Here is a 26085-nt window from a genome sequence, read left to right on the forward strand (position 1 = left end):
AAATGTTATGTTTTATGAATAAAATAAGCTTTTGTTGTCATAACTAATAAAAATCACAGATAAGATTTTGATTGAATCCTGTAATCTGCAAGACATTTCACCCACTGTGAGGCCGCTGTGGCTATGCTATTATCAAAGTAGGAACAGATAGAAGGGACAATCACCAAATAATCATAGTGGGCATTATTCTTCCTTTTAAAAGAATTTTTAAGCTAGCTTAGGTTGTGTTGTGCGTTTGGTAATACAACTTCGGGTTTTTACTGTCTTCAAACTAAAGCCGTTCCCTGCCTCAGGAAAGAAAGATGCTCTTCGGCTTTAAACCTTAATAAATAATACTCACTGAAAAAACATATTTTCGACACTTTATTGAGCAGCTGTCCCTGCCCCATACCAGTCGTGGATCAGCTGTTAGTACTGGATAATTTAACAAAAACTGGATCCCCGGGACTGAATCTGCAGAGTAATTATTTGGCTGTGGGTTTCGACTTTTCCTTCGGCGAAGTTACAAAATAAACCAACACTTAAAGTGTTTTTGCAAAAGGCTAAAGTGTTCTAAACTGACTTTTCTTCTGTCTACATATAGTGCAACCTTAAATTAAGACATTTCAGACTCCCAGGAGCCCCATGTAGTCATGTAAACACAAATACATTATCAATATACAACACAAATATTAGAAGTATCATCACTGTCCTCCAGAAACCACGAATAACCCCAAAAATCCTCCAATATTGAAGTGGAAGCAGCAGACTGAAGGATGGTAACTTTAAATAATTCATGCAACCAGTCAAATAAAATAAAGTGTTCTCATCAAATGTGAGCTTTCTGCAGTAATACAATACCAAAGTCAGACACAACAAGTGAAGATGGTCTCTCAGAAAATATAGACTTTACGATTAGAATGGCTAAGACAATAAGCAACAGATTATAAAAAGTATACTTCGGCTGCAGCATCTGGTTTAAAATGCTTTCACTCACAGTTGTAGATGAACTCAGTGAAACACCAATGATTTAAACCTTGAGTGGTTCTCTGAATTGGTCTGTTGGAAATATCTCCGCATTTGTTGGCTGGATGGATTTACATGGAGCATTAAAGACTTGACACAAACATCCTGATGACTTTAACCAAATTCAGGATAAAATAATAAAGCTAGTAACATTTTCATCAGCTCAGCTAGATGCTCTGTTTAATGCTAAATGGCAAATGTTAGCATGTTTACGCAATAAGCTGAGGACTGATAGCCTTGCTGTGTGTTTTTTTTGCTTTCATTAGCCAGTGTTAGCATGCTAATACCCTACGGTAATGTCCCATTCCAGTTAATTCAGAACTCTGGAGTGAAGTTATTCCAGAGTTAGTCTATTTCAGTACTAAAGTCAGAAAAGCACGACAAACAGGATTTGTTTTGTTTCTTAGCAAAGCAGTCATTCATGTCATCACTAGGAACACAGCATAATGTTTGGTTTTTGTGCTTAAAAATGTAGCTGCAGCACGTTCACGGACAGAGCGTTCTCACTGCTCTGTATATGGCTTATTTAGCAAGTCAGTAGTGGCACAGATAGAAAGTATTACAGTTTCACTACTTTTTCCATTCACTGCCACCATTTTCGATTTTTATATAGGGGTTTCTCCCACTTTATCAGTTGGAACTCCAGGTTCAGGGGGTGTTTGAGACAACGATTCCAACAGGGAATTCTGAAAGTTCGACTTAATCTGGAATGCACCATAATTATATTCTCATAACTTCAGTGGAAATGATCATGTTAGCACCCTAAAGTAATGCAGTTTCAAACCCCCTCAGGAATATTGCGTGTGAATAGTACTAACTTCGAAAGTTTAAGATACTAACATGCTACAGACATCCCTTTGAGCCTATACAAAACTGAAAGGTTAGCACGTAACACACAAAACTAAAGACATTCTCAATCCCAGTAACATCAATAGCTTATTTTTATGGTGAATCCATTTAACTCAGAAGTCGGTTGTCAATGCTGGGAGTGATGTCACTCCTCATTTGAATGTATTCCAGTACTAAAGTCAGAAAAGCAAGGGATACCAGGATTAGTTTTGCTTCTAAGCAAAGTAGAGCCATTCGTGCATCACTATTAACACAGTGCAACGCTTGTGTTTTTGCACTTAAAACGCCCCTGCAACACATTTGAGGCTAGAGTGAGGCACAGATACACAACACTGGCAGCACGAATGAAAGTTTTACGAAGTGATTCGGAGCCACCATTTGGGATTGAGAAGTCGGGTTGGTGGGGCTGGTCTCACTTTCTATTGGAAATCCAACTTGAGAGGGGGGTCCAATTCCAACTGGGAACTTGGAAATTCCAACTTCAACTGGAATGCATCATTCGTGCAAATTAGCATGATAAACTGATAATATCCCATCAGCCTAAGTGGTGATTTCTTTTAGTGCAAATTAGCAAAGGTTAGCATGTTCACATGCCACAGCAAGATATGGCCAACATTATCAATGCTAAAAATCAGCACAAGGCATTCCCATCAGCCTCACTTGTATATTGTGTTTAGTGCTAAACAGCATGTTAAACTAACACCCTTCTCATCAATTTAAGCAGCATTGTTTGTTGTGATAAATTGCAAATATTAGCGCAGTAACAATCTAAATTAAAGACATATATATATATATATATAACTCTTAGCTGAACTGCATTTTTTTAGTATTAAATCGCCATCATTACCATGCTAAAAAGCTAGACTAAAGACATTTATACCAAGTAAAAAAGTTCGAAGTCTCAGCAGCAATAAGCAAATAATACAACAATAAAACTAAAGACATTTCCATTAGCCTCAGCGGTTAATTAGCAAAAATTAACATATAAGCATACCGAACTAAGGACATTCTCAGTAGTAGCAGTAGCTTGTTCTCACTGCCGATAATTAGCAAAAGTTAGCATGTTCACATAACAAAATAAGAACATAGAATACGATTAGCATCATACCTGCTATATTAGCATTGTACTGTGGAACAGTTAGCATGCTGAACTCAAAGTAAACAGCTAAGTAAACCTTCATATAGATATTGCCTTAAAGAGCTGCTAGAAATGCTGTCAACTCTTATTTTCTTCCTTTAATCATGTTTTTTTGAAGTCCGCTGCTTTTTTAAAGAAAATGTCTAAAAAACACGTTGTGTTTTAAAAGAAAAACAAACTATCTCACCCTCAACATTATCTCATCATCTCAATAAATGACCCTTACTTCACAGCATCTCGTGTTTCTGATTAGAACAATTTATAATAAAATTCGACTTTTTAAGTTCAAGGTTTCTGGAGGACAAGAGAGACAGGCAATAAATATGTCACACGGTTAAATAGCTAAGAGTTCAGTGATTATATGACGGGCTAAAGCAGGCAGGAATGCAGCAAAAATCACGAGCATGATGCAAAAGTTGAATAAATTCAAAAACGTTCCTTATCGGTGTGTTTTCAGTGCTGTTTGACATTCTCATACATAGTGCTGAGTGACAGTACCTTGGATACATTACAGAGCTTTACATCCATCGCTTTAAGAGTCCAGAGGATGGATAGAAGAGAAAAGGAAGAAGAGGAAGAGGAGAAATTAGAAGAGAAGGAGACGAAGAGAGGAGGACCAAAAGCAGGGAGGCTTTACAAAGAAGTTGTCAGGCCGAGGTAACCAAGAAAAGAGTGTTTGGTAGAGAAAGATGAAGAGGAGGAGGAGGAAGATGAAGGAGAGCGCTGTTTCAGAGAGATGAGGGTCGTGATCGGGAGGAGAGGAGACAAATCCCTCCATCCAGCGCGGTCGGACAGCGATGGATGAAGAAGAAGAGGAGGAACAGAGGAGGAGGATGCAGCAGTGTGAGCGCTTGGCGGTGTGTGCAGCCGCTGGACGTGCTTGTTCGAGCGCTGATTGTCTGCATGCACGTATGACCGGTGCGTATGCACGTCGGCGGGTGCGTCCGTCGCGCCCCCGTTGAAGAAGTGCGCAGCGTGTTTGACCTTGCAGTGCAGGCGCAGACTGTCCCGCCGCTTGGCGCTGTAGGGGCAGAGGTCACAGGTGAACGGTCGCTCCCCCGTGTGCACGCGCACGTGTTCCACCAGCTTGTTGGCTGTCCGGGTCAGGTGGCCACACCGGTCGCAGCGGTACTGGTTGCCCTGGCGATGACCCTGGAAGTGAACCAGCAGCTCCTGTTGCCCTGGAAACGACCTCTGGCAGATGCGGCAGCGATGCTCTGAGGTGCTTGTCTCCGGCTGGGTTGCCGTGGCAACTGAACGAGCACCGCTGCTGGAGGTGGAGGCTGTGGCAGGAAGGGTAACAGGGCATCTGGGAGTCAGGAAAGGTAGAGGGAGGAGTTAATGACCCACACATTACACGAGGATGCTGACAGAAAGCACGCTCACCTGCATCTAACATCAACATCTAACATCAACAAATTCGTTTTAAATCCATTCAATGAAGAATTTAAATGTACCAATAAAAGCTCTACCTCTATCTTACTGTTTAGTTCAGTTTACTTCTTCATATCAGTAACTGAGCAAAGATTTAGAAACTGATTCTGTTCAGCCTCGACTTTCACCTCAAAGGTTTTTTATGTTTAAAGTACGTTTTATTAGATGTTTCCACTTATTTAATAAGTCATACACAGAAAACCTTTTGTAAGGTCGTATTAACGCCTCAAAGGAGCACTGCAGACATGATTATTTTTACTATTGATATGATAGATTTTTGTAAAAATATTGTCCAAAAGATAAAATATCATCATCGTCATTTGTCATATAAGGTTTGGGGTTGTTTCGCTTAAAAACAACTCAAAAATCTAAGTAAATTTAAATTTAACGATGTAATCATGTGCTGACACGTGGATGTGTGGTCACGTATCCGGGGGGGAGGGGGGTCGTTAGGGATCCTTACACCTACCTCACTTCGCCCTGAATGTGCGTGCAGACGTGAGCCCTCATCTCTGCCTCCTGATTGGTCGAGTGGTCGCACACGCAGCAGTGCAGCGAGAAGGATCTGTGCTCCCATTGGCGGTGTTCGGTCATGTGACTCTGGAAAAGGGCCTGTCCTTCGGTCTCAAAACCGCACACGTGACACCTGGAAGGCAAGGACACGACAAAAGCTTGTAACACATAAATGACGGTAACAGATATTTGTCTATGAATCTCCAAGCGGTCACAGCGGGACTCACTGTGGGAGAGGACAGCAACCAATCAGGTGCAGGTTTTTCTAGCGTGCGCTTGGCTGGTTTTTACAGTTGGTTTTAACTTGTTATTATTTTGTTGTAATTATGCTTGAAATGCACTTTTGTTTTCAAATATATATGTATTATTATTAGTTTATTTATTTTTGTATTTTATTATATTTTTGTATTTTTATTCTATCTTTAATCTCAAGCACTTTGTTCAGCTGTTGTTTAAAGTGTTTTATGGATAAAGCTGGTTTGGATTTATATACACACTTCAGATCTGAGAGGGTTTAAGAATGAGACATAACACCAGGAAATGATTTCATTTCTCACTTTTAGCATGAAGAGAAGGTGAAATACATGACAGCTGGAGATAATCAGATCATAGTGAACCTCGTTTATGTAACAATGAGTGATTAGCTTGATTAGAGGGCACAGGTAGACAAACATCAGGTGAACAGTACTAACAGTTTCATGGTTCTTCAATTCCTTAAACAAACTCACAGAATGGAGCCACAAAAAACGCTTTCACTACAAGCAGCGACAACTTCCGCTTGACCTTGTTCGTTTTTCCATGTCCTCTTAAAACTCACCTCTTCATCAGTGTTTCAGTGTTTCATGTGTTTCATGTGTGGCATTAGTTCTGGGAGACAGGTGCTCCTGGTTTTGGAAGTTTTATGATGGTTCTCTATGAGAGAGGCGCTCAAAACCACAAGTCCCGTCACGAAAAGAGTAACGGGAGGACAAAACTCTCCAGGCTGACACCTCACAGTGTCTTTAATGTGGAAAGCTGAGAGAAAAACTACATTTCTCATTAAACGTAAACTGCAACTGTGAAAAAATGACCATAAAAACCCCATCGAGGATGTCAAAGTGCTGATTGAGTCCACCGCCATGAAGCATGGCTGAGAGCTGGCGCTCAAAAATAGGCTCGGGTTTATCTCTGTCAGATGCACTGTAGTTTTGTAAAACGATGCAATAAATCGCTCCCAAAAGTGGCAGCACGCTAATCCTGATCGAGTCACACATCCTGATGTAAGAGTGGAGCCCGAATCACAGATAAAAATCACAACAGAAGAAGAAGGAGCGGGACGCCGAGTACAATAGCATTCAATGCCTTTCACACTCTCAGTAACGGCTTTGTTAGTTTATAATGAAGCCATTTTTTATATTAAAAGCTTCTTTTTGAGTTGTTAGTGTGAGTGTAAGGGTTATGTTGTAGATGAAGTCAGCCCACTCTCACCAAAAACACTTTTATGGGCAATTTTTTATTTGAATTTGGATTTCTTCAAATTGCAATTTTATTTTTAAAGTGCCAAATCACAACACTTCAAAAACAGATGCCTTATATTGTGAAGTAAAGGCCCTAGAATAATACAAAAGGACTCAATTAGTTTACCACACTATACATAGTATATGTGTTAGCCTGCTTACAGTATCCAGAGCGTACTTCATTCTTGCCTCACTTTCTGATCAAAGCCTTATTGCACACCACCAACACGTACACTCACTAAGAAGTATTTGTGTCGTTTTATACACTTGAGTTCCTGCAGATCACAGACACACTCCATTTTAATCCACCATAATTTTCTCCATGAAAATTGCCTCCAGGATGCCAAGGTTGTGTCTCCAAAATCGAGCCGAGCATGGATAAAAACTTTTTTAAAAATCCAGAGCTTTGAAATCTTTGTACTAATTTCTTCCTGCTAATGAAAAAAAAAAAATCTCCCACCGGTTTGTTAAACATCTCCAGAAAGTTAATGTTCAAAGACGCCTTCGCTGGCAGAATACACTGAGATGGAGAATCCGGCAGAGCTGCAGCTATGCAGGAAGATAAGCGGGGACTTCAGTCTCTCCAGAAGGCCAGAAAACAACAGCTCGAAAGCTTTACTGCTGGATAAAATGCTGCAACATTTAGGATCACTGTTCACAGAGCTATAAACAAGAGTGAGTCCCAAAACAGGCTGAAACTCAAAGATTAGAGATAGTGCACTTCCTCACTGACTCTATATAGTTATCTTAAAGGGGGTCCTCACAGATATAGGAGTAAAGGTGTACGTGTGTGTGTGTGTGTGTACTTGTTTAAGCATCTTTGTGAAGACCAAAACATGCCACTGTACCTGTGGGGACCAAGCGCCCGTCCTCACAAATTTGAAGGCATTTTTGAGGCTCAAAAATGTGGTTTTAGAGTGAGGTTACAATAAGGGTATGGTTAGAGTAAGGGGCTAGGTAAAGCATTATGTCAATTCAATGTCCTCACTAAGATGTGAAAACATGTGTGTGTGTGTGTGTGTGTGTGTGTGTGTGTGTGTGTTACCTGAAAAAGTAAGAGCAACCTGTGGTTTGGTGTCTGCTGAGGCTGGTTTGGGTTTCTGTGAGGAAGAAGAAGAGCATTCGTTTATTATTCTGCGTGATTTTTGCTTTTTACACACAGCAGAACTTCTTAATGATGAGCCCCTCTGGAAGCTATTATTGCTAAACCTCTGTGTGACTGTAGCCTCTGTCAGCGCACTTCACCACCATCTTTATTATTATAGACCCAAAGGGCACTCCAGTAGCAGCATGCATCCATAACGCAGACAAAGGCAGCATGCAGTCATTAAAAAGTAATAATAATAGCAATAATAATAATAATGATACAGAGACAATGCAGGCAAACTGAACACACACATTCAGTGAGAGTGTTTGCTGAGAGCTGTCAGTGGAGGAGATCAAAAGTGTTTGTGGTGGCTAAGAGCCAGCCAGGCAGAACACAGAGGGTGATAATCAGATCCAAATAAAGTCACGAGCTCAGACTTCATTTTTGGTCGAGCACCTTAAAAAGTTGAAGTTTTAAACTTTTGTTATGACGGTCATAAAAAAACATTTAAAAACAAAAAAACCCTCAGAGGTTGCAGTTCCTCAAATGGCCACTTGAGGCTGCCTCTAGACGTGAGTAACTTCTCATAGATTTGTGTTAGAAACAAACACGTTTATTGCATCAAAATTTGCTTCTTATTAAGGCTTAAAGTTAAATACCTGACCTGATGCAAGCAGCTAGCTGTTTGCAATGACTTGTGGTTTTTATACATTGTTAGCCAATGAGCACACACTTTAAGCGCTATATAAGAATCGGTCCATTTAATGGTTTTATAATCTTGCATTTTGGTGTTACAGGATTTACCAAAAAACCTCTGCTATTCTTCTATTAAACACAACCCAAAATAAGAGAAAAGCTTTGACACAGGTCAGATCGGAGAACCAGTTTTGAAACCACTGCTGGCCTTCAGGCACAATGCAGGTTTATTTTTCCAACCACAGAGCTACGTCTATCTCTTAAACAGTCTCTGCTTCACCCCCACTAACCTTAATAACTGAACTGGATTCTGATTTCTAAATGGACTTATCTGACAAAGAATACGGCCGGCTCTGTGGTTACTTGTAACCCATGGTTACATTTTTTATGAAACTCTAGGTTTTTTTGTCTGGATTTTAGCACTAACGAGCAGGGAATATGAATCGAGCTCTTGGTGACCCCAAAACGCCAAACTCAAGGCTTCAAAACAGGTCCACAAAGCAGCATGTGACAGAATTAGCTATGATGATACTTAAAATCCAGTCTGTCTAACAGAGAAACCATGAACAGGTGGTCTACAAAAGACTTTCTCAGTGGTTTATAGCTTACTCCAATCGATGGAGCTACCTTCATACTTAAGACTAGTGCCACAGCTCCACGTCTCAGTCATTAGAAGTTTGAAGTTGTTACAGACTATTAGATAAACTTCATCATTCTCAACCTCTGAAGTAGAAATTCAGGTAAACAGGTTTTTGCACAAAACAGTGTTTTACATCTGGACTCAAGATTTCAATTAAAATGAAAATAAAAATCTGTTACTAATAATACTGATGCACAAATAAAAGCATGAACACTTTTTATCCTGATATGTAACCAAACGCTATAACCAACCAATAATATTCACTTAGTCTGTCGGAAACACTGAATAAGTGCGTATCAAACGCATGCAAATGTTTCCTCTTGTTTCATTAATCTTTAATAGAAACAACAGTGACCATCACTTAAAAGTGACACTTTATATTTGGAAGCTTTGTTTTTAGAGTCATGCCTCATACTCTCCGACTAGGGAGGGATTTAGAGTCAGACTAATGCATTAAAAATTCATAACATCACCGGGCTTATCTGTAAATGCTGAAGTGCGCGCTGTTAAAAAGGCAGCTGGAGGTTTGGGAGCTCGCATCCTTGTACCTGACATCCTTCCTGCTGTGCCAGTGTTCATTGTAAATTTAGCTGGATCACTATTTCAGCCGTCAGCTCCTTTAATCCTTCCACTCTGACTGACAGTGTCAGTTTCCATCACTGCAAATTACCCCGAGACTGGCAGGCAAACACATCAATGACAACAACCCATAACGCCGTGACTCATTAATAAAGAAAAGAAAAACACCTCCAGGAGACGGTTAATAATCAAGGCGCTACACCTCCTCCAGCTGCAGAGCATCCTCGCAGAGTTCCTGTATTTTCATGTAGACACTGTGACACTCATGTAAATCTTAACCTGTGTGTGCAAACCAGGTTATTATGTCAGTGTGATTAATTAACAGAAAACTACAAAATAAAGTGTCAAAAAACATGGAATTCTTAAATGATGTCATTAAACTTGTTGTAGTGCCTTAAATTTACCAGGTAGTTGTAGTGTGCAACTTAACCAAGCTGTGTTTTTAGTAGCTAAGCCTGACCAAGATACAAGCTTTCAATTTTCTACATCAGCTCTCCAAATAAAGAGACTTTACAGCCATGCACTATATCATGGGTGGGCAACTCCAGGCCTCGAGGGCCGGTATCCTGCAGGTTTTAGATCTCACCTGAATCAAATGATTAGTTCATTACCAGGCCTCTGGAGAACTTCAAAACATGTTCAGGAGGTCATTTAGCCATTTAAATCAGCTGTGTTGGATCAAGGACACATCTAAAACCTGGACTTTGCCCACCGCTGCACTATATAAAAGCAGCTGGGCTGTGGTTACATTCAGGATCTTTAGCAGAGGTCATCTAACTCCTGGAAACTTCACCTAGACTAAAGCCTTGATCATAATTTCTCTATCCCTAAGTCCGCTAAGGGACTGCAGTTCCACTGGACTCATCTGTGGATAATTTGCATTACAATCCACCAACTCTGCCAGCAGCCTTCAAGCCGCTCTGGCGTGTCTCCTGGTTTTTGTGTCTGCGTCAGGAGCGGGGTATAATCGAGGTTCAAACTTTTCTCGGGCCTCTACAAATAGTGAGACCTTGATAGCGGAGAGGCTAACCCCCAAAAATCGATTACACTGTGCACACAAACGTAAAACTCTGTTTCTTCACAGCTCTAAAAGTAAGACTGTTTCGCCTTGTGTCTGATCCCTCTCCCAGCTGAGCCTGCAGAAGTCATCTGCAGCATTTAGAAGCCTGAATGGTATGCATGTGCTGCAGTGCGTGGATACAAATGTCTGGGCTTGCTGTTAAACGCTGTTGGAAATGAAAAGTGAAAAATTGAAAGTCCATTACCAAGTGGAGGAGTTTGGGAGCTGATCACTGCCGGGGAAGAGCGGCGCTGGTCGTCGTTACCCTTCAAAACAGGACTACACAGAGAGCAACACGCACACATACAGGATACCATCATGACTGAGGTCAGAGGTCAAAATATGCCGCTGATAGATGGAAGTGTGCACTTACCTGCTTCTGATGGGTGGAGTCATCCTGTCCACCAGCTGACTGTTGGACTTACTGACCCTCTCTGCAGACAAGCGACAGAAAAAGAAGCGCATTCGAGTGCAAACCGAAAAAAATGATGCAACCTGTGTGTTTGGCTAAAACCCAAACAGTGGACAATGTGCACTTTTCTCTCTGCAGCTACCTCCACCTCCGAGGCTGCATGTCTCTGATACGCACGGTTTCTTATCTGTTGTTTCCTAAAGTCTCGGTCTGCTCTCTCTGCACCAGCCCGTCGGCTCACACAGCTGCTTCTTCCTGTTTAAAGGAAGTCAGCTGATTCCATGTGCTCGCTTACAGGCAATCACTGGGGTTTTCACTATGTTACTAGTGAAAAAACCTCCAAAGACCTGCACAAAACTGAGCATATAAATATTTTCAAGGGAAAAAAAAAGAATATCTCTGAAATTCAACTCACAAATATTCAAGAAAGATTGTGTTTTTCCGTTTATTTGTTTTTTTGACAGCTTTATGTATTCTTAGATTTGATGTTTCGGCATCAAGGAGCAACTCTGACCAGTAAAAACACGACAATCAACTTTAGATTTAATCAAGATTAATATTAAAGCTTGCGTGGTTACCTGACAGTTGGTGCAGCAGTGTGGACGCCAGGTTCACTGACATGTCCTGCCACAGCACTGCTCTGAGGCACTGGTCAGCCATCTTGGCTCCAGAGGTAAATTGGTCTTCCATCTTGGCTCCAAAGAAGAGCTGCTCCTCCATCTTCACCCCGGAGAAAACCTGGTTCTCCATCTTGGCCCCTGAAGCAAACTTGTCCTCCGTTTTGACTCCAGAGAGAAACTTGTTGGTCACCTTGACTCCAGAGAAAGGCCGCTCGGCAAACTTTGCTTTAAAGAGAAGCTGGTCCTCCGTCTTGGCTCCAGTTAGAAGGTGGTCCGACATCTTAGTTCCAGAGACATCCTCCATGTTCACTTGAAAGTGAAACTGTTTGGCTCCAGAGACTGCACTGTCTGCCATTGCAGAGACAGGCGGGCATCCTTCAGCACAGAACTTGCCTTCTACTTTAAGGCCAAAGAGACACCGGTCTGCCATTTTGGCTCTGGGGTGCAACTCCTCAGCCACCTTGTTCCCAGTGAGGCCCCGATCTTCTGTTTTAACACTGAAGATGTGATGATTGACCATTTTCGGGGCAGGCAGAGCAACGTCTTCTGTTACTATTTGACTCTGGGCTACTGTGTCGACTTCCATTGGCTCTTCTTCTTCTTTGAGTCTCACTACATGGCCATTCACTTCCTGACGCTCTGTGATTGGGAAGAAATAATAATAAATGATTAGAAGCAGTGTGTGAAAGTTCATTCAAAGCTAGAGATGGTAACATGTTTTTGACCTCAACCAACAAAAACCCAAAACAAAACAGACAGTCCAGCTGGACTCTGGTACCTGAGTTCTGGTTCCAAGCTATAGAACCTCTACTTTGTGTTGTTCACCAATACAAGTGAGTAAGACGTCCACACCAGTAGGCTTATAACTGGGAGCGCAGGGCTGGAATCCAGCGCAAAGCCAACAGTCAGAAATGACTTACAGTACTGTGCAAAAGTCTTGAACCACCACTCTTTTCTCTCTATATTTGCCTCAAAGTCAGACTTTCTTATATTTTGTGGTGCTGAACAGTAGTTTTCCAGGCTGTCGGAAGGTCTTTCAAAGTGTTTCTTTGTACACTGCCACTTAATGCAGACCCGTGAATCATTCAAGCATAAAAAGGCACCTAACTCAAGGGATGAACCAGTGTTGTGGCTATACAAAACAGACAACGTGGCAAATAACCATTTTTAATCAGTGTCTTTGGGCACTTTGCTACCAGCAGCCTGTTGCAAGAACACACAATTATTTGTTCCTATTTTTTAGCTGAATCTATAAAAAATGTTAAGAAATAACACAGTTTGACAGGCGTAACATAGCACTTTTGCACTAACAAGATCATACCCAAAGATTTTTTAGCTAAAACCTTGGCATGTCTAGATATGGTGTGCAGTGTATCCTTAAACAAATCTGGGAAATCGGGAAAAGTGGAGGACAAAAAAAGAAATGGCAGGCTTATCTGAAAGTCATGTCCTTAAGAAACAGCAAAGGCCTGACACAGGAGTCGAGAGATGCACTTGGACCTTCAGTTGATTGATCTACTGTTCACTGAAGCCCCATCAGAAATTGTGTGAGTGTTAGCGTGGCTCTCAAGAAGAAATTCTTGAGAAACAGTGAGAAAAGCTGGGGCATGCCAAACTACATAAGAACTGCACTAAAAATTAGTGGCACTGTATGTAATGAGATAATTCATCAAAATTTAGCAGCTTCATTTGTCAGCAACAATCCCAAAACACTTCCAATGCACTCAAAGTATAGTTGGATATAAAAACACAAAATGGAACATTATCAGTCATGGATTGGCCTCCTCAGAGCTCAGACCAGAAGAAAACAGAACAAAAAGAAGAAAGATCCAAAGGAGAGCTTTGAATGTCCTGGAGAACTATTCCTGAAGACTACTTCAAGAAATGACAAGAAAGGTGCCTAAAAGAATAACTGTGGTCATTCCAAAGTTCTTGGAACTGTACAAACTCTGTTATTGCCTTATATGCTGTATGCTGTGTATGTTTGCACATGTTCCAGTAAATCACTGCATCCATTTCCCTACATAACATGAAAAAATAAGGACTGGCTCAAGACTTTTACACAGTGCTGTATCTCTCATCACAGTTTTGGCGAACTCGTACCTGCTAGCTTCCGGAGCAGATCTGAAGCTAGCGTGTCCGTAGCGGTATTGCCGTCAGGCGTGTGCGTGAGGGACGGTGGCTCGGGACTCGCCCCGGGGCTGTCCGGTGAGAGAGCGACGCCTGGCTCATCCTGCTGCTCCGCTTCCTCTCGGCTCCCAGGATGCATCTGGGCCTTCTGGGTGGCCTCTGGAGACAGAGAGTGATTTGATTCAAGTTAACTGTAAACAGATTACTGCAGAGGTCAAATTGCAGCCTGATAACCGCACTCAAGCCTTCATGAGAGCGCACAGGCTCCTGCAACACATGCCCGAAGTACGCGGACACCTACAAGCTCACGTCTCTTCATTTCCAGCAGATAAAACCTGCAGCAGGAATTTACTGCAATGGGAGTTAAACTCAGAGTAATAGTATTCAACCGGAGAGTGACATATCACCCTGTTTTAAAGACCTGATATTGGATGCTTGTTTTTTTATTGATTTAAAAAATCTTGTACTTCATGTTCTTGCAGCCGCCCACTTGCTTCAGATCTGTGAATGACGATGGTCTCTGAGGTCTTCTGGGCTTTCAGTTGCTCCAAAGAGCAGGACAAAAACCTGAGGTGAAGCAGCTTCTGGTGTTTACTCCTCAGTCTGCCTGAGGAGAGCCGTGAAAGAACCTTAAAACCTGCCTGTTTATTCTGCTTATGTTGCCTTTTACTGATTTTATTTGTCTTTATTAATGTCATTATCGTTATTCTTTTTCCACCATTTTCATTTCCCGGGTGCCTTGGCATAGGCTTTTAGCCATCACTCCTTGGATGTTGAATGCTACCGTTCTGTCAAGGCCAAAATGTGTTCCTTTGCCTCACAGCTGTTTTATTTTTTTGTATTAAATAAAGTGAATGCAAAATCATCTTCATTATTTTAATTCTATGATTTCATAAGTGCAACATAACATGCTGTTATTGTATTAAAAAGGCAAAGTTAAAGTAGCAAATAATCGTAAAAAGTCTGCAGGGTACTCACATGTGGTAAAAGAATATAATTATTTGCACCTATTAGTGATGCTGATGGGCTAATTTATACCTTACAGGCTGTGCCACCACTGTTATAAGGCTCAGATGTGTTCTGCGGCTGAATACGTATTTTCTTTTAGGTCAAAAATTCCTTTTTAATAATAACATTTTCTGATCTCTGAAGTGGCTCTACATCAGTATGCTCTGATTGGTGTGTTTGAGTATGCACCAATAGCTTTAGTAGACCTTGAAAACTCAGGGTGAGACAGCCTCGTCCTTTTTATTTTTCATGTTAAACCTGAGCTGACTGGAAGATAGTGAAAATGCATTCAGTCTTAGGTGGAGGCACAGTATACCGCTTTGTACTGAAAATTACTGAAACATCCTGTGGAATAACCCATGTATTATAGCCATAATTACATGTGTTTCATGGATGTGGAGAAGGCATCCAACCGTGGGCCTCATTACTTCCCGTAGGGGGTGTTTCAGGAGTATGGGATATCACATGTTGTTGTTGCAGGCTATCCTGTCCCCATACAAACACAGTGGAAGGTGGGTTTGCATCCAGATCACCTCTCTGCTCAGTTGGGCTCATCGAACGAGCTGAACCAGCTGGGTGATTTGCACCCAGATGTGAAGTGGAAGGAATGAGCACCTCCAAGTTTGAGGATGTGATTCCCAGCAGGAACGGGATGACTGCCCCATGAGCGTAAATTTGTGCTGAACACTGGGGGGGGAATCTCTGTCTAAATAAATAAATAAATCTGGATAAATTCCCAGATGATTAAACATGCAACTATTTTGCTGGTATTAACTGAAATGAGTAAAGAAAAGTAAAGGGGTTATATTGGCTGGGTCTGATTATTGGAGGGGTCATAACCCTCCTAACCCCCCTGGAAATTATACCCCTGGACTGCCCAATCCCAGTGAATACAGTGTGAAAGGGAAGATTGCTTGAGTTAGGCTTCAGCTCTCACGTATGGCCACAGGCTGTGTGGAGTGACCAACAGAGTGAGCTATCTGCATGAGGAGCCTGGGCACTCCCTTAAAGACAGGGTGAGGAGCTCAGTCATTTGGGAGCTCCTCCACATCGACATCTGACAAGGATGCCTCCTGGGTGCCTTAAAGGTGAGGTGTTTCAGGTATGTCTATTGAGAGGGGACACGTGGAAATCATCCATTAAATTGCCAAAAGTATTTGCTCGACTTCCTTCACACACACATGAACTTGAGTCAAATCCCATTCTTAATCCACAGGGTTTAACATGAAGTCTGCCCACGCTCTAATTCATCCCAAAGGCGTTCTGTCATGTTGAGGGCAGGGCTCAGTGCAGGCCAGTCAAGTTCTTCCAAAACCCAAACCGCTCATCCATGTTTTTATGGACCCTGCTTTGTGCACGGGTATGCAGTCATGTTGGAACAGGAAGGGGTCATGCCCAAAACTGTTCCCACAAAGTTGGGAGCATTAAATTGTCCAATATGTCTTGGTGTGCTGAAGCATTAAGAATTCCTTTCACTGGAAATAAGGGTTCAACTCATTAGACATGTACCGTTCTCCTGGCAACTGCCAAACCCAAACTCGCCTATCGGATTGCCAGACGGAGAAGCGTGGTTCGTCTCTGCACACTGCTCTTGAGCTTATCTGAAGGGCACGTGACGTTTGGAGGTCAGTACTGATACCTTCTGCAGAAAGTTGGTGATCTCCGTGCACTAGGCACCTCAGCACGTTCCCACTCCCAAAGCATAACATATTACTGTGTGTGACAAATCGTCGGTATATTATGCTTTCTGCCACAACATGTTCCTATGTTATGCGTTCGGAAACAGGAGGAAACATGAGAACCGTTTGGACTCAATCTGCACATGTACATTTAGTTTTCTTTAATTGCTTTGGAAAACACTATCTAACACCATTAAGATTATGGCTAGAGTTAGGATTAAGGTTAGGGTTAGGGCTGGAATACACAGCTGGAATGTCAGTTACCGCCGGGAGCGTCATTCCATTGAATTTCATCCACATACCTTTTGTGTTCCCATGAGACATGACATGACAAGTTGTCGGTATTTTACGCATTGGGAATGAGAACGGGCTGCACATTACCACCATGGAGTCCGCTGAGCTCCTGAGAGCGACCCATTCTTTCACAAATGCTTGTAGAAACAGTATCCATGCCTAGGTGCTTGTCTTTATACACCTGTGGCCATGGAAGTGACTGGAACACCTGAATTCAATGATTTGGATTGAATACATTTGGTGATATAGTATATGAGCTGGTTTTGCTTGTGAACACGTCTGTGTCCCACCAGAACAGGTGGAGTAGGTGGTTTACTTACTAACCTTGTATTATGTTTAGATTTTTCTTTATAAAGCGTTTCACTTTGGGATAAACACCGTGCAAGTTATCATATATATTCTTTTATTTTTGGCCATTCTTTGCCTTCCTTAGGTAAGACAGTATAGGGAGTGACAGGAACGTGGACGACACACATGGGAAATGGGCTTGTTGTTCATTTATTCTTGTATTACTGTATTATTCTTGTGCAATTATTGTTTCACTCCACCCACGCAACTCCATTTCCCACGACAGGACAGTACAAAGATCTGTCCACATACTTTTGTAGTGTTTGTGAGCACAAATTAGCATCCACAAAAATGACATAAACAAGATGCAATTCTGGACATTAGGGGTGGAGCTAACCATCCTTTTCATTATTACATAATCAATTGATTGATTAGTCATTAGGCAGCAGCTCTAGTGCCCACTGTGTGTGTGTGTGTTACCTGACAGCCTGATGAGGAGGTCAGACGCCATCTTGGTGCTGACATCAGGGCTGAACAGAGAGGTGGCTGCTGGGAAGGGGCTCGAACCTGCGGCTTGTGCGTCATCGCCTGTGTGTGTCTTTGTGTGTGTGTTTGCAGGGTGTGCGTGTCGTTTGGCTGCAGCAGAGTGAGGCTGCAACACACTCGACCCACGCTTCATTTTCTTTTTCCGTGTGTGAAAAAAATAAGAAAGAGAGAGAGAGAGACAAAGAGAGAGAGAGTGAAAAGGGGAGTCAAAACTCAGAAGAGAGGAGGGCAAGAGAGGAGGAAGAGGAGGAGGAGGAGGAAGGTAGTGGTGCTAAAATAAGACGAGTGTGTTCTTCAACATATGGACGTGAGCAGAGCATCGTAGAGAGAGGAAACGAGGGTGGATTTGATCTTCAGAGCGAGCTGTTGCTGGCTCTCGGTGACCTGAAAGAGAGAGGAGGGAAGACGAACGGAGGGGAACGGGACGAGAGAGGGGGAGGAAGAGGAAGCAGCGAGGATGCAGGGCGAGAGAGAACAGGGGAGAGGAAGATAAAGGGAGGAGGAGGAGGAGAAGAAAAGGAACAAAGTGAATCTGTGAATAATAAATTATTGAATGGATAAGGCCCAATAAGGGGATAAATCATCATCTGTTATCACCATGGTAACGGACCCTGCCTCGTCACCTCCTGCCCTGACCTTCCTGTTGAAAAACAATAATCGTCACTTGTGATCAGTGATCATCAATAACTACTCCACCTGTCACCGCCTGTTAGCCTTGGTCACTTTTTGCCCCTGAAAAGAAAAAAATTGACTGCATCCTAGGAAAATACTTTCATTTGAAGGCTAACAATAAAGAGATAAACAAACAAATAAATAAATACAAATGTAATGAATAAATAAATAATAATCTATCAGCGTCCCATTGTAGGAATGTAATTTAAATAAAGATCAATGAAAAAGTAAAATAAATTATCTAAAAATTGACATGCCTGTGTCTGTAGGAATATCTACGTAATTTAAATGTGCAAAAAAAAAAAGAATGAACACATGAACACAGGCTGCAAGAACACACGTAATTTAAATGAACATGATTGTTGTTGAAAAAACTATTTTAAACAATAAATCACATTTCATTTTAAAAATGTAAAAAAGACCCGTCAGAATATCAGCCCCAAATCAAAGTATTTTAGCGCCATGATGACTCAAAACTACACCAAAAAAGTCAATAATCAAGAAATATTGTGCAAATAATGTATGTATGTATATATGTGTGTGTGTGTGTGTGTGTGTGTGTGTGTGTGTATAAAAATTATTTTCTATAGCAATTAAATAATAATAGTAAATAATAATAAAAAAAATCCTGCTAAATTCACTGCTTCATCTTTTTAACATTTAGGTCCTTGTTAATTAAAAAATTGCACTAAATAATTTTATTTAATAAATCAAATGTGGCTGGCAGGCTCTTCATTGCCTCGGTTCACTCACTACCCCCGTCGACCCCGTTTCGCTCTGCCTCCTGCCTCCGTCTCTAAGCGACACCGCGCGGGCTGCTGCTGCCGCCGCATCCGGCAGGGAGGCGACAATCATCGGGCACCAGCTTCTCCACAACACCCCCTCCCCTTCCCCTCACGTCCCTCTCGGTGTCGGTCGGTCGGTCGGAGTCAGAGCCCCCGGAGCCCCGCTGTTAGCTAGTTACCTCCCTCCTCCTCCTGTACAGCCCCCCCCGCAACATGGCTGAACGGCACTCCGACTCCCCGCCACACCGAGTCAGAAAGTCATCACGCCATTTAGAGCCGCCTAACTGCCAATTTACACATTTTTAACGGTTTTCCCTCGCGCTGCCTTCAGTTATGGGGAACAAGGGCAGGTGTCAAGAGTCCAACGGCCCCCCCACACACACCTCCTCCCTCCCTCCCTCGCCTATCGATCTCCTGCAACATGGCTGAACGGTAACCCGACCTCACGAGACCTCAAAAGTCATTTTCACGGGTCAGTTACCAACGATACCCAGGCACGGCTAGCACCAACCCGCCCCGGGACACCACGGTTCTCTCCCAGCTTCCCACCTCCTCTTCCCTCCGTGACTTACCGGCACCAGGGGGGGCAGGTGGTGGTGGTGGTGCAGTCCGGGGCATAGCCTATATATAGACTGAAGATCTGCTCCGTGTTAAATTTCCTCTCGCTTTTCCCGTGGTCACATCATCTCCCCGCGGTTTCCTCATCCAGAGATGTGAAAGTTAAAATTAAAAAAATGACAACAGCGAGGAGACGATCCGTCTGTTCCCCGAGCCCGAGGATGACGGGTCGGTCACCGAGCAGGGCAGATGGAGGTTTCCGCCTCCTCCTCCTGCTCTCTCTCTCCCTCTCTCTTTCTCTGTGTGTGTGTCTGTGTGAGGGAGATGCAGCGTGTGTCTGCACAGGGCACATAACATGTTAACAGCCTCCATCAGCACGAACCATGAGGAGAAACCTGCATGTTGGATACTCTTAAGGGGGACATGATCCTGCAACTGCTCCACTGTCTCACTGAATACTGATCTAACAGACCTGTTTCCACATACTGCATCAGGTTGGCTGCATGCAGTATTACAGCAGTAACTTTTCCCCAGCTCAGATTACACACCGATACTTGAACTGCTGGCACCAATACAAATAGTGATAATGTTTGCAAAAGAAGATGAACTTTTAGGTTGTTATTATTCAGGTTATTATTTAAAATGTTTTAGTTTTCATTTATTATCTCAGCATTTCAAGATTTTATTTAGGTGTGTCCAACTTTAGACGTATAGTAATTTGGATTTCTTTTCTTTTCTTTTTTACATACCTAACCTAAAATTTTGGCAAGTCTACGTGGCCATAACTGTTTAGCCACATGTTTTAGCAGTAACCTGACTACTAACCATGTGACATTAACTTTTGCATCATTTTGGACCTGTGACACTGGGCCGCCATAGACCACCGCTGGTTGCTAGAGAGAAAAATTTGCACTCCCTGACTGGTTGGTGAGTGGTTGATGCCAGCTGCGGTGAAACTGACTGCTAAAGCTCCAGAGTGGTCAGTGACCATTCTGGAAACTGCTGGTCACAAGGAAAATAGCTGACTGCTTTGGTCGGAAGCAGATCGCTGCTGGTGCTTGTAGTTTGCATGTCTGCAAACACTTGGCAACTCCTCTCCAAGCAGTGGTGAAACTGTGAAGTCCATTTTTTGTTTGTTTAAGATAAGATAAGATAAGATAAGATATTTATTGTCACTGTTACCAGAACAATGAAACACAGTTTGGGAGTGTTTTGAGTGTCCAGGGTGCGAGGGTTCTTTGATGATGATGCTAGCTTTCTGCTGACGTCTGCCAGTATAAATGTCTCTGAGGGGGTTAGTGAAATGCCAGTTGCCCGCTCTGCTGCACTCACCACCCATTGCAGTTTCCTATTGTCCTCCACAGTACAGCAGTTGAACCAGAGTGTGGAGCAGTAGGTCAGAGGGTAGAAGTTAATTAGCAGTCTCTGGGGTAATTGGGCCTAACGCAGCTTCCTGAGGAAGTACATCCTTTGTTGTGCTTCTCCTACCTGGTGGAAAATGTTTGTGGACCAGTTAAGGTTGGTTGAGATGTGGACCCCGAGGAACGTAAAGCCTTCTACCCTTTCTACAGGGTGGGCCATTTATATGGATACACTGTAATAACATGGGAATGGTTGGTGATATTAAAGTCCTGTTTGTGGCACATTAGTATATGTGAGGGGGCAAACTCCTCAAGATGGGGGGTGACCATGTTGGCCATTTAGAAGTCGGCCATCTTGGATACAACTTTTGTTTTTTCAATAGGAAGAGGGCCATGTGACACATCAAACTTATTGTTAATGTCACAAGAAAAACAATGGTGTGCTTGGTTTCAACGTAACTTTATTCTTTCATGAGTTATTTACAAGTTTCTCTTTGTTCACAGTCCAGCAATAATTGCTGGTGTTTTATTTTTTCAATTTCTTGTGTGTGCGGTGAGAATTAATAGAGGTTTCAATTGTTTTTTCTCTTTTTGACTTGCTCTTTCTGAAATACATGCCTTTCAACAGCCATTGACATGTCGAAGAGGTTAACACGTGAGGAGCGGATCGAAATTGTGTTGATATCTGGTGAACGCAGTAACCGGGTCATTGCAGCAGATTTCAATGCAAGACACCATACGAGACCACCCATCTCCCATGCTCCAACTGCTTGCTAAGTTTCGTGAAACTGGTTCAGTGTTGGATTTGCCAAAATGCGGACGCAAGAAAACTCACTAATGAAGAAACATCAGTGGCTGTCCTAGCTTCATTCAGCAAGAGCCCACAGCGTAGCACTCGCCGCATGTCACTGGAGAGTGGCATTGGTCGAACATCCCTTTGGCGGATATTAGCTACTCACAAATGGCACCCTTACAAACTCCAGCTACTGCAGCATCTAAACGAGGATGACCCAGATCGGCACACAGAATTTGCAGAATGGGCAAAACAAAGATTGGAACAGGACCCTCAGTTCACGCAGAAGATTTTGTTCAGAGATGAGGCAAACTTTTATGTGAACGGTGAAGTTAACAAACTGTCAGGCTCAGGAGGGACTCGGAGTCAGACCGTCACTAAAGTTCGTGATTTATTTACACACACAGACACCAGGTGCGACTATATACAGGTGAGGGGGCACAGGAAGAGGGTCTCCGGGGAACACAGGCACGGGAAGAAGAGGGCTAGGTACAAAATCCACTGAAGCTCAGGTAGCTCGGACTCCGGCTTTAGCTCACCAACGGCGGTCCTCAGGCTGGCGAGAATTCTGGCACAGAGAGGAAAGGCAGGTGAGTAGTGGCACGACAGAAACTCGAAAAACGGCTCAGATAGGTGATGACACTGACGAGTGTTACACAATAATCCAGCGAGGAAGCACTCTCAGCAGCCGCCTTCAGAAGTGGGTGAGATTGCTTGCAGGTGTCCGAGCCAGGGGCTGGAGCCGTCACGACTCCGCCCCGGTAGAGCGCAGTGCGCGGGAGGGGAGAGAGAGAGATGCAGCACAACAAAAACACTTGTAGCCATACAGAGTCAGCCGAGAAGGCACAGGGTCATGACACAAACAAAACCACCGCTATTGGTCTGACACTAACCCACATTGAATGGATCCCTCCAATACTGTTGGAACAACAAAAGTGATGGTTTGGTGTGGTATATGGGGTACAACGATAGTGGGTCCATTCTTCATCAATAGAAACCTCAAGGCCACTGTATATTTGAAATTGCTACATGATGATGTGTTTCCCTCTTTGTGCACTGAAGCTGGCAGGTTCCCTGAGTTTTTCCAGCAAGATGGTGCACCACCACATTATGGGTGCCAGGTCCGAGCATTCCTAGATGAACAGTTTCCTGGAAAGTGGATTGGTCGTCGTGGGCCAGTTGAATGGCCCCCAAGGTCTCCCGATCGGACCCCCTTAGACTTTTGGGGTCATCTGAAGGCATTTGTCTATGGTGTGAAGATACGAGATGTGCAGCACCTGAAACTACGGAAACTACGGATACTGGATGGCTATCAGTGTGTGAAGAGTGGGAGATGAGGATTGCATTGACAATCCAACACACAGCACATTGAACACATTTTATAAGTGGTCAGAAACTTGTAAATAACTCATGAAAGAATAAAGTTACATTGAAACCAAGAACACCATTGTTTTTCTTGTGACATTACCAATAATTTTGATGTGTCACATGTAGGGATGGGTACCGGTGTCCGGTGCCATGATGGCACCGGTTCTGACATAAACGGTAGTAACCAGACCGAAAAGCAGCGCACATTTCGGTGCTTTATTTCAGTGCTTTTTTTTCCTGAGCTGTGATACACTTCTAGCCAATCATTTTACGTTTCCGAGGATAGTAGGCGGGGCCAGGTACGTACGTTCAGTTAGAGCAGAGCTACAGATTAAAAATGTCCAAGGCGAAGCGGTCAAAAGTCTGGCTGTACTTCACAGCAAAATATGCAAACTCAGCAGCCTGCAACAAGTGCTTTAAGCTGATACTGTGATACTGTCACAGTATCACCGATGAAACACCTGGCGACGCATAGCGTTTTTTTTAAAAGCCGAGAAATGCGCCGTATTTGATAGCTTGCTGCGAGACCTCACACTGTGCACGTCGGGTGGGTTGCCAGTTATCGGACCCGGAGCAACATCCCCCAAAAACACGAAGAATAGAGTCCTGGCCCCTAGCCCTGCCAGTGTAGCAGAAATGATGAGGATGATGATGGCAGCAGAAGCCGTTCTTCTCTGCGTGAGTCGCTTAATGTTGTTCGAGTGTAATTTACGTTGAGTAGGCTAACCACGTTATTACATTAATGCAGGTAAGGTGAACTAGCAAACATCATCATAGCTACATGCGGCTGTCCTCTTGTTTGATGGCAGATACTCCCTTCACCCTGGACAAAAAGGCTAAAATGACCAAAGAAAAAGTGGGAAACAGTTAAACATGAGAGGTTTTTGGACAAAGTTTGTGTTTTTTTTCCATTGTTTAAGCACTGCTTCCAGCCAGGAGTGATACCATATATGCCCCATAGCTGCAGAAAAGGCTAACATTGTTATCTTTTTGCAAAAAAACAGCTGAACATGAGAGGTTTTTGGACAAAGTTTGTGTTTTTTTTCCATTGTTTAAGCACTGCTTCCAGCCAGGAGTGATACCATATATGCCCCATAGCTGCAGAAAAGGCTAACATTGTTATCTTTTTGCAAAAAAAAAACAAAAAACAGCTGAACATGAGAGGTTTTTGGACAAAGTTTGTGTTCTCCATTCTTTAAGCACCGGTTCGAGCACCGTTTAAGCACCGGTTTCAAAAGTACCGATTTGGCACCGGTATCGGATAAAACCTAAACGATACCCATCCCTAGTCACATGGTCCTCTTCCTATTGAAAAAACAAAAGTTGTATCCAAGATGGCCGACTTCTAAATAGCCACCATGGTCACCACCAGAGATGGGTAATAATGGATTGGATTTATATAGTGCTTTTCAAGGCACCCAAAGCGCTTTACAGTGCCACTATTCACTCACTCTCACATTCATACACTGGTGGAGGCAAGCTACGGTTGTAGCCACAGTTGCCCTGGGGCAGACTGACAGAAGCGAGGCTGCCATATCGCGCCATCGGCCCCTCTGGCCAACACCAGTAGGCAGTAGGGTAAAGTGTCTTGCCCAAGGACACAACGACCAGGACAGAGAGCCCGGGGATCGAACCGGCGACCTTCTGGTTACAGATACGCATCCCAACCCCCTGAGCCACGGTCGCCCCATCTGCCTAACCCACTCCTGCTTTACAGGTGAAAATAGAGCAAGAGGACCGCTAGTCTTTGACTTTATTTATTTTCTGTTGTGTTTTACTTGCATCTATTTGAAAGACTGAGTGTAAACACAAAAAACATTTTATTTTATGTGCTGGAATGTGCAGAAAATAGGTTTAAATGTTAAACTAATTTATTCAAGTCAGAGAATGTTGCATATAATTACAGGTTTGCTTGATGCATAAAGTTAAAAGATTAAAACTGATAAAAGAAGTTAAAAAAAAGAGAGACTTTTCCATTTGATTACATTTTGTATGATGGATTATGTAGAAAAAGTAGAATTGGGCTGAAAGATCTATCGCTTTATCACCTCTTCAGGTTGTAAATCGTGTTTTTAAAAAGTAACTGTGGTGGGGCGTGGTCTGCGGTGCCGTGCGGACGCACCTGCACGGCATCCGCAATCACGCCCGCCGTGTTAAAACACGGGGACTCAGGGGTTGGTGGTGGTGTGGTGTGATGTGAATCAAATAAAGTTGGCTCTGAACGTCGCTCCGTGGTCCCGCCGTGCCTTATTCATGCCACATTGGTGCCGAAACCCAGGAGGCGGCATGGCGGGTACCTACCAGAGCCAGGAAAGGAAAGAGCTGGCCGAGATGGTGGCCGAAATAGCGGCCACCCAGCGGAAGCAGGCGGCGGAGGTGCGTCGCCAACAGGAAGAGCTGCGGAAGGAGAGCGAACGCCACCTGGGGAAGATGGCAGAGCTGGCGGCGCTGCTCTGGGCCTGGGTGCCACCCCCACAAGTGTGTCCCGAGGACAGTGAAGCGGTGGAGGAGCCGTGTGGGTCACCTCGGCAGCCGGAGGTGGTGGACGAGCCACGCGGGGGTCCGAGCCTGCCGGAGGAGGAGGAGCAGCCGGGTGAAGGGCTGCTCCTGCCGGGAGCGGTGGAGGAGCCGCTCCAATCGGAGGCCGAGGACGAGGCGGGCGAGGGTCTACACCTGCCGGAGGCAGAGGGGTCGCTCCACCCAGAGCTGGGCGAGGGGCTGTGCCTGCTGGGGGCGGAGGCGCAGGGCGGGGAGCCGCTCCAAACGGGAGTGGCGGAGGCGGTGGCGGAGCAGCTGTGCGGGGAGACGGAGGTCCCTGCTCCAGGGCAGCCTGTGCAGCCGGAGTTGGAGGCAGAGGAGCGGGACAGCCCCGCTAGGCCGGGGATCGGCGGGCTGGCTAGTCCAGCCTCGCTGCCACCAGTCGATTCTGCGCGCCTGACGTCTGCCCAGCCGCCTGTGTGCAGGAGCGCACGGCCATGCCTGTGGGGCCGTGTCCGCTTGCTACGCGGCCGACCTCCGGACCAGCTTCGCCGTTGCCGCTGGATGCGCGGGCGGCCACCAGAACGGACGCTTCC

The 26085-nt window shown here is 43.9% G+C and overlaps 1 protein-coding gene across 3 annotated transcripts; it reads right to left on the reverse strand.

Annotated features, from left to right (window-relative positions):
* Window positions 1-350: 350 nt before the first annotated feature.
* On the reverse strand, window positions 351-19753 carry LOC146579293 (uncharacterized). 3 transcript variants are annotated; one of them, XM_085269209.1, is made up of 10 exons: window positions 19504-19753; window positions 17409-17610; window positions 13633-13818; window positions 11488-12168; window positions 11087-11164; window positions 10871-10931; window positions 10703-10776; window positions 7481-7535; window positions 4896-5072; window positions 351-4301 (listed from the first exon to the last, which is right to left on the reverse strand). In XM_085269209.1, the coding sequence occupies exons 2-10, from the start codon at window positions 17605-17607 to the stop codon at window positions 3626-3628; spliced, it is 2187 nt and encodes a 728-aa protein (XP_085125335.1). In that variant the 5' UTR covers window positions 17608-17610; window positions 19504-19753; the 3' UTR covers window positions 351-3625. The 3 variants fall into 3 exon arrangements, with proteins under 3 accessions (XP_085125335.1, XP_085125333.1, XP_085125336.1); XM_085269207.1 differs by having other exon boundaries at window positions 17409-17858; XM_085269210.1 differs by lacking the exon at window positions 11087-11164 and having other exon boundaries at window positions 17409-17858.
* Between the last annotated feature and the right edge of the window lie 6332 nt (window positions 19754-26085).

This window comes from Mchenga conophoros, linkage group LG3, assembly GCF_057382185.1.
Source record: "Mchenga conophoros isolate Kocher_MC1m ecotype Shallow Benthic linkage group LG3, M_conophoros_male_GT1.1, whole genome shotgun sequence".
Classification (NCBI taxonomy): Eukaryota; Metazoa; Chordata; class Actinopteri; order Cichliformes; family Cichlidae; genus Mchenga; species Mchenga conophoros.